At 54.2% G+C, this 8,419-nt stretch overlaps 4 protein-coding genes across 4 annotated transcripts; 2 read left to right on the top strand and 2 right to left on the bottom strand.

Moving 5' to 3' along the window:
• Positions 1-1,189: 1,189 nt before the first annotated feature.
• Positions 1,190-3,368, bottom strand: ALTATR162_LOCUS2636 (uncharacterized protein; the record flags this gene model as incomplete). The annotated part of the gene is made up of 4 exons (XM_043310242.1): positions 1,190-1,904; positions 1,955-2,095; positions 2,147-2,473; positions 2,521-3,368. 4 exons carry the CDS (start codon positions 3,366-3,368, stop codon positions 1,190-1,192), a joined length of 2,031 nt encoding a protein of 676 aa, XP_043166177.1.
• A 584-nt stretch (positions 3,369-3,952) lies between these two features.
• On the bottom strand, positions 3,953-5,456 carry ALTATR162_LOCUS2637 (uncharacterized protein; the record flags this gene model as incomplete). The annotated part of the gene is made up of 2 exons (XM_043310243.1): positions 3,953-5,023; positions 5,070-5,456. 2 exons carry the CDS (start codon positions 5,454-5,456, stop codon positions 3,953-3,955), a joined length of 1,458 nt encoding a protein of 485 aa, XP_043166178.1.
• A 298-nt stretch (positions 5,457-5,754) lies between these two features.
• ALTATR162_LOCUS2638 (uncharacterized protein) lies at positions 5,755-6,801 on the top strand (the record flags this gene model as incomplete). Its single annotated transcript, XM_043310244.1, has 1 exon — positions 5,755-6,801. The coding sequence occupies one exon, from the start codon at positions 5,755-5,757 to the stop codon at positions 6,799-6,801; it is 1,047 nt and encodes a 348-aa protein (XP_043166179.1).
• Positions 6,802-7,429: 628 nt separating this feature from the next.
• On the top strand, positions 7,430-8,419 carry ALTATR162_LOCUS2639 (uncharacterized protein; the record flags this gene model as incomplete). Its single annotated transcript, XM_043310245.1, has 1 exon — positions 7,430-8,419. One exon carries the CDS (start codon positions 7,430-7,432, stop codon positions 8,417-8,419), a length of 990 nt encoding a protein of 329 aa, XP_043166180.1.

Here is an 8,419-nt window from a genome sequence, read left to right on the forward strand (position 1 = left end):
CTAACACTCACTTTATATAATTTCAAATCAAACAAACATCCAATAAGAAACCGTCTCCTTAGCTCAATTGGGAGAGCGCCAGACTGAAGTCATCAGTCACTAAATCTGGAGGTATCGTGTTCGATCCACGAAGGGGACATCACCGTGCTTGAGCTTGCTCAAGATCTTTCGAACCATTCTTTTTGCCAATCTGTCGGCCTCGGTACCAATACACCGGTGTAGACGACGATGTACAGTGTGGGGGTGGATCTGCTACCCCTCTCTGCTCATCGCCTCATTTTGTTGAAGTCAACCATTGCGCTGTTGCCACGTACTCTAGGGAAGTACCATGACGACTGGGTGGATCTCAGTATCTGTACCTAACCTACTCGTCGTTAAGGTTAGCATGCGAGCATAGCATGGGTGCCGAGGTAGGATTCCTCTTTGCTTGTCTTGGGTCTGCATATAGCCTTCGTCATAGATCCAATCAACCATAATATATCACTTCAGTGTGCCGTATCTCGCTTACTGTTGACAATGATCAGGATGGCTGAGGAATTTGTATCTCAACCTACGAATTAGCATAGGAAAGTAGAATAGCTGAGCAGTATCATCACCAAGACATCATCTTTGTTCTCCCTTAGCGATTTCACGTATCACATCACCAAGCAATAGTAGTCTCAGTCCTGTAACAAGAGTAACAATAGCATTAACATAATAAATGATTAAACGAGGGCGTAAGGTGGGTATCTTGCCGGCTAAATGCTATCCAAAAACCGCTAATCAACACGACTATACACACAAAGAAAAAGTCGCGATTGCTCGCGAAGAGTGTGACCCGGAAAGGGTGACAGAAGGGTAACTCTAAACATTCCCAAATCTTGAAAACCAAAACCAAACCCAGTGACCAGTAACCAAAATCCACTATAACCCAAAGATAAATCCCAAAAAAGATGCTGAGTGAAGAAGAAGATGTGGGGAAAAACCCAAAGCAAAAAAACGCCGTCATTATTTATGCTCGGAGCAAGACAACTCAGACAGCAGGGGCAGAAAAGTAAATAGCTGGGCGGCGACCAGTCATGTACCCACGTCGCGAATCCCCCTCCCTGCACCCGGCAGTGTTATAAACTCCATGTGTAAGCCAGCCCTTGCGGGCGGCTACGACCATGCAAAGCCAGGGTGACTGGAAGGGGATGACATGCGGTTTAGTTTAGTCGATACCAATCATAGTACCATCGCACCTCCATTCATCCACTTCGACGTCCCTCGCCGCCGTATTGGTAGCTTCAGGATCGATTTGGACATGAGTGAGCCAAGTGCCCACACGGTTCTGACCGACTTTACGGCCGTCCCTTGATAGACCAGCCATGGTAGACGAGGTAACCACCTGCTGAGGGGGAGCAGGACGAACAGGACGAGCAACAGGAACAGGCGCAGGCGCGGGAGCAGCACGGCGCGTGCTAGTGAAGAAGGAACCGCGGGGTGTTGACGTACGGGCTGCTGTGCGAGCAGCAGATACGGGGGAGCGGATGGAGTAGGAGTCGTTCATGTGGTGGCCCGCTGCGTTGCCGACACCGTACATTTGAGCTTCGGGTTCGGTGCGGCGAACGGAAGAGACAGTAGGCGTGGGGTTGATGTGGAGGGAGTTTCGGAGGTGAGCAGATAGGCGGCGGGAGTCGGGTCGGGGGAGGTCTCGTTCGCTGCGGTTGTTGGGAGCGCGGACGCTGGAGCGGCGGGCCAGGGGTGGAGAAGGTTCTTCGGCGATTTCGATGACTTCGACGTCGGCGTAGCGTGCTTGTTGGGGGTAAGGGACGCGCATGTCGTTCAGGCGGTCGTCGTCGGGGATGTGTTGGTAGTTGAACCATGGGCAGTTGCAGGTTTTCCAGGGGGCGGCGCAGACCATGCAGAATTGTGCTGTGCAGCGGCTAGAGACTGTTAGATCTTGTGATGTATGCGTGTGACATGCTAGACTTACCAGGTCATGTGATTGCAACCTTCTTTTAGCTCAACTACAGCCTTGCAGCTGTAGCATCGTTGCCAGCCCTTCTCCTTGGCCATCTCAACTAGGCGGTTGGTTTCCTCATCCTTGGGACATTCTCGCTTCGTGTGGAACTTGCTGTTGCATAGCACGCACACCTTGGTATTGCACGTGCTGCAGCGTGCGTACTTGCGACCGTATGTCGGGTCCATCTTGATCTTCGACGGCTTGATCCACTGGCCACATCCTTTGGTGGGACAATACAGGCGGTTGGCAGTCGTGTACTCTTGAAACTTCTTGTTCCATTGAACCTTGAACTTGTCATCGAAGAGTCGCTCGGCATACTTCAAGGGGATGTGCTCTGATGTGCAGCATCGTGGTGGCATGTGGGCAGGATCCTTGACCGAGAGGGTGAATTGGCGTTTGAGACATCCGTAACACATACGATGACCACATGCAAGCTTGACGGTCTTGCTGAGAGGAAGGTCATCGTTCATGCACACGAGACAGTCGACCCTGGAGGAAGTTAGAACAGCAAGGCGTGACTTTGTGGGAATACTAACCTCTTCTCCTCGTCCCGATCCTTGCGGGAAGATGATCGTGAGATGGGAGTAGGTTTGGAGAAGAAGCTTGACAGAAGGCCCCCGGTACTCCGACGGGCAGCATCCTTGACTGACTGCGTCCTGGTGAGCGGCGTAGGGGGCGGCGACTTGACAGTGTTGCTCCGTCGTACAGACGGTCTGGCCTCTCTAACAGGCGCATCACGTGTATGTGCTTTTGGCTCGCGTGTAGAAGAATTCCTGGCCCTCATTAGTCGAGCTACGTGTACAAGTGGAGACGGGTCTAACCTGGTCAATGGCGGGACTTCGACCCTGCGGACTGACGCAGATCCAGAACCTGAATGCGGAGTGTAGGCAGTCCTGCTAGAAGAACCGCCTTCCTCGCTTCTCTTGCGCGCAGACGATCGTCGCACAGTGACTTCTTCGACATGGCCCATGGACTTGGGGCGGCCAAAGACAAAGTCGTCGCTGCGGTCATCGGGTATCACTTCTCGCCTCTTTGGCTTCCGCGTGCTATCTCGTCGGACTTCCTTCTCACGACTGCTTCGTGACTTTTCCTTGACGGGTGCTCGTCTGCTGTCCTGTGCCGTGCGGTCTCGGTCGCGCCTTCTCTCGGCCTCGTTGCGTGAGTAGTAGGATTCTCTGCGCGCCCTCAAATCCTCAATGTCCACCTCGGCCTGCCTTCTCGCCTCGTCTGCGCGTCGGCGCTCTCTTCGTTCTCGTGTGGAAGCTGTGGGTTCGTCGTCGTGCTCGCGGGACTTGTGTCGGCGCCGGTGCCTCCGTTCTTTGTCGTCCAAATATTCGGCGTCGTCACGGTGTCGTGTGGCCCGGTCATCGCGTCCTCTCGCCATGCCCAGCCAGGGCATATGGCCGATATATTATTTGCCTCCTGCCAGCCTCGCAGGTCACAGGCTCATTAATGCTTTCGCAAAACAGTTTGAAGGCAGCTGTGCAGGCGACGCACAAAAGCGAACAGGTGTGTGGAGAGTTGCGGTGGGCGTGACGAGCGAACAGCAAGCACCTGCAGATAGCCCAAGCCTGATCAGACCAAACTTGGCCAGTCGCACGGGGCAAGCCGCTGGCGGTGTGCGCGCACTGGGTGCCTGTTGATCGAAAGCGTCGGCAGGGCTCTTCGCTAAGACTTTTAGTTGGCCCAGGGGTATTCGTCAGGCGTCGACGCACTGGCTGCCAGCTGTCTCAAATACGCAGATGATGTAGTTTTTTTCCATGAGGCAAACGGACCCATCGGGTGCACGTTATTATGCAGCGTTGCGTTGCCGCAGAAGCAAGCACAGTACCATGGAATTCCTTCTCTAGGGGCAACGTTCGGGCTGCAGTTGAGTCTTAGTGAGCGTCTTGGGGAGACGGCCCGCCACAGGGGGCTGAAGATTTATTGCAGAATCTAATCGCGGATATGCAACGGCGCCCAGCGTCCTCAGTCCTTCTCGAGTGTAATTTGGGTCGAAATTTCCCATCTCTGCCCGCTGCTCCCGTATCCGCCGCCCAAGCGGTTCCGCACCATACTGCCAATGCGATCGCGCAGACGCCCAATTTCCTCCAAATTCCGTACTCGAAGTTTCAGGTTCGCCTGGCAGAGGCCGTAGTGTACCTGCCAAAATTTTGCCTCCTCTACCGTTCTGACTGCTGGGTCTGTCTCCAGGTCGTACATGATGTCTGACACGCCCGGACCCGAGTAAGACATTAGCAGCATTTTGCCGAGTGTCCATCCTTGAATCCATCCTAGTGCTACCATGGAGAAGGCAACTGAAAATGAGAGGGTTCGATCAAGCCAGACATACATCTGAATGCTCAAAAGTGGCAATATGAGGAGTAGTGATGAGCATGATAACGTCAGGAAATGCGAGGGATTGCTCAGCACAGAGGGTAGGTTAGCAATCGCACTCAGCCTCATAACCTTGCCTATGCGGGCGTGGTTCTTCAGCAGGATCGCCGAGACTAGTGTCGAGACAATACCACACAAGGCCGCAAGATCAATGCTGCCGGGAGATACACGCTCGTGAGTATCCGCATGATGCGCCTCATGTCCTCCTGTATTCTCGAGCGCGTGCGTCAAACCGTGCGATATCAGGTCCAGTCCCATGAACAGTAGCCCAACCGACATGCCTAGTCCTGCGATAACCTCCAGACGCTCAAAGCCGAATGGATGTCGTATGCTAGATCGCTTCCATACTTCAAAGTTGGATCCAACGTCTACAGCCACACATAGAAATGCTCCAAGTGCATCGTAGAAGATCAAACGAGACAATACTGTCAGTGCCAAGGATTCATGTGCGCCCCATTGTACAAGACCGGCTACCACCAAATGGCAGAAACACCATGCCAGCCGCAACTTCTGGTCTTTGGACATGGACGAGCGGTACTCTTTGAACGTCGGGATGGGAAGCGAGGCAGGTAGTTGGAGCGGAGCGCGCGGTGCGGGTTCCAGGAAGATCTGATGCGATACACTACTGTGCTTGTACTTGTGTCCCCGTCTTCGGCCGATATCCTGCGTATGTCAGTAGTAGCGCGTGGAGTGGGATGCAAGAACGCACATTGGCCTTTGTCTGGGGTCGACCCGGTTGGTAGGCGACAGACTGGAAATTGAACGGATTGGGGTTCTCTGACCCGTTGATAGATGGGGGCGCGTCAAGATTCATGGTTGAGTCGCTCGCGGGCGTGTATGGAAAGGTCGCGCTCGCAGGTGTATACAAAGTCGCAGGCGAGGCTCTTTGAGAGACCGAGTCACTGGGTCCGAGAGTCGCATACTGCTTGGAGGGGAACGTCGCGGACATGGGCGAAAGCAGCGCATTATTGTTAGGCCCCATATCTCCAACAGCCAGATCGCTTCGGAATCCTAGTCCAACGGGCTGGGGCGCGTTCTCGTCAGGAGGCGGCGTAGGGGTCCTAGGTGGAGCAGGCAGAGGCATTTTCGAGGCCATGACGGGGCTGTAAATGAACGACGGTAATGAGTGACTGTTAGCGAATGCGCATTCCAGGCTTAACGAGATAAGAAGCGCAGTCGACCCCCGGATGTGAGGTGGAGGGGAAATTGAGGGAGGCCTTCCGTATGCGGCGGCCCATAGTCGGTGCATTAGCCAATCCGGACCTGACTAGGCCGCCTGCAAGGGAACGCTACGACATGACGCTGGGGTCGACGTTGTTGACAGCTTAGCTCCGAAACATGACACTCTAATTCACCACGTCGGTGCTCCGTGGCAGTTGACGCACGTGGGAGCCATGCAAGACGGAACCGCTGCGCGCAATGGGGGTCGTGCTGAAAGAGTGGATGCCCTCGCACGGGATGTGAAGCATGAGGAACACGGTCAATCCAGCCATCGACGAAGCAAATCGGGAGGCATACTAGGCGCTTTCCTAAGATCCTCCAGAGATGCCATGGGGAAGTCGCCATCAACAGAGACGGGCAACGACGAGGGGCAGGACCAAGATGCGGCAGTCGCGAAGACAGCGTCTTCCATTGCAACTGCACTGCGCCAGAGCCAAGGAAGGCAGAGAAAGGGATCGTTAAGGAAGGCAGCCATGGCAAAGATGCGTGAACGGAGTAGCTCTATACGCAAAGCCAAAACACCCACAATCACCACTACCATGAGCGTGGACCCCTCGGACGAAGCAACGGCCCCAGGTCGCTTCAGCTACGAGAATGCTCCCCTCAACTCTTCGTCCGACAGTGGGTGGTTTCCCGCCGTCCACCTGTCCCCATCGTCACCCGCTGTCACTTACACCCCACCCGACGACCCTGGACGCTCTACGCCATCACTGCTTGCATCACCCATGAGCCCGGTGGCACCTTACGCTTCAACTACGGATGAAGACGACATCATGTCCTTCTACCGCCCCTCTACCTCGGGCAATGACTTCTCCTTCACTGGTCCGAACCAGGGCTCTGTTACATCTCTCGCACACCGCCGTTCAACTCGGAGCAACCGACGCTCCTCTATTTCGGCAGTCCTGACACCTGCCGAGGCTGACCCCGATGACGAGTGGGATTACAGCGAGACGGAGTGGTGGGGCTGGGTCGTGCTCATAGCAACTTGGATCGTCTTCGTCGTCGGAATGGGTTCTTGCCTCGGAATTTGGAGCTGGGCGTGGGACGTGGGCGAGACACCGTATGCTCCACCCGACCTCGAAGACGACGCGACCCTGCCCATTACTGGCTACTATCCTGCATTGATTGTTTGCACGGCAGTTACGAGCTGGGTGTGGGTTGTCGTTGCCTGGGTTGGCATGAAGTACTTCCGCCACGCCAAAGTGGGCGTAGACGGGTAGCCATCAAAGCAAACCACCAAAACCATCACATACCGACAACCGGTGGCATGAACGTACCAGGGTCCTGGGAACGCTTTTTCTATTCTAGTGCTTTCGCTTAACCCTTCCGCATGCGCAATATCTTCTTGGGCTGAAACACTAAGCTATAATACGTCTGTTAAGACACATCATAGCCTCGCTATACCACACTTTATGGTATGCCATTACTTCTTCCGTTATTGTTCTTTCTGATACTCGCGCCAATATCTGCAGCTACCAGCTCAAATATTGGAACCGCCGACAGTTTCCACAGAATAAGAGCTGTCGCAATGCCGCATTTTTCTCGTGTCGCTCGTCGTGATTCAGCGGCTTGGACCACAATTTCCGCGCCCCGGCTCCTCCTCTCCACCATAATCCTTCGACCCTGTCGCTCGGGACAAGGCTGTACTGAACATGGTACGAACACCTCCACGACACCGTATCACCCTGCAACCTCCGATCCTGCAGCACGGGAGCCAGGGTTCCACATGTTGGCGCAATTTTGACAGTGTAAGATGAAGGCAATTTCCCTGTTCAGGCGACTTCTTAAACAAAATGGTCGCCAACATGTGGCTGATAGGAGCAGATTGTATCATGCAATTGGTCTGTGATGGCATTACACCAAAGGCCTCGGGGAAGTTCTAAGCTCGAGGAGCTACTACCAAGTTTACTCATTCTCAAGGGCCTGGAGTCTGGGGACATTTCGAAGAAAGACGCCGAGTTCAGTCGGGTCGTTCACGGGGTACATCATGAACGGCGGACAAGGACGACACCTGCCCGGAAGCCTCAACGCACTCCGAACACACTGGTGAACCAACGGATTACCAACGGCAGACCCTTCCGCTTCTTCGAACTACCGCAAGAGATTAGGGATGAGGTCTACTCTCACCTTGTCGTTCGCAAGACCTCGCGTTCCATCCCAATACTTGACGCAACGGCAATACTGAATGACCGCAAGAAACGCCTCACTGCACGAAAGTCTCGGGAGCGGCTGAACCAACGACGGCTTTCGATTGGAAAACGCCCACTATGTCCCCGTACAGCCGATCCCGAGCCAATCTTGCACCTGGAACTCCTCCGAGCGTCCCAAAGACTAGCTGACGAAGCAACCGATTGCATGTACACCAACAACTGGTTTGCCATCTCACTCAACAAGCTCCCAGTCCCTACTTATGAAGTCCCACAAGGCTGGGATCTATCACGCGTCAAACGGTTGCAAGTGGAAGTTCAGCTAAAGGATGCTATACGAATGAACCGCTACGTCGACTGGGCTTCTTTCTTCTCTGCTTTTTCATCTCTACAGTTTCTGCGTATTGTTCCAACGCTTCATCCGCGGTATTACGAGTGGTCGCATCCAGAGTTCTACGGTTGGTCCACAACGCCCTTTGTCCACAAGGCGTTCTTTAGGGAGCTGCTCGCGGCTATACCGGGTTACGTGGACCTAAGGATTGGACTGCCGATGGACAGTGCGGCAGATGACGTGCAGATGCAAGGGGAGATCGATGTGAACCGGAAGTACTTGTGGGATATGTATGTAGAGTTGGGAAGCAGGTTTGACGGCGCTGGTAGGCTACTGGAAGTGGAAAGGATTGTATCATAA

The sequence above is a fragment of the Alternaria atra genome (genome assembly GCF_907166805.1).
Source record: "Alternaria atra isolate CS162 genome assembly, contig: 21, whole genome shotgun sequence".
Classification (NCBI taxonomy): Eukaryota; Fungi; Ascomycota; class Dothideomycetes; order Pleosporales; family Pleosporaceae; genus Alternaria; species Alternaria atra.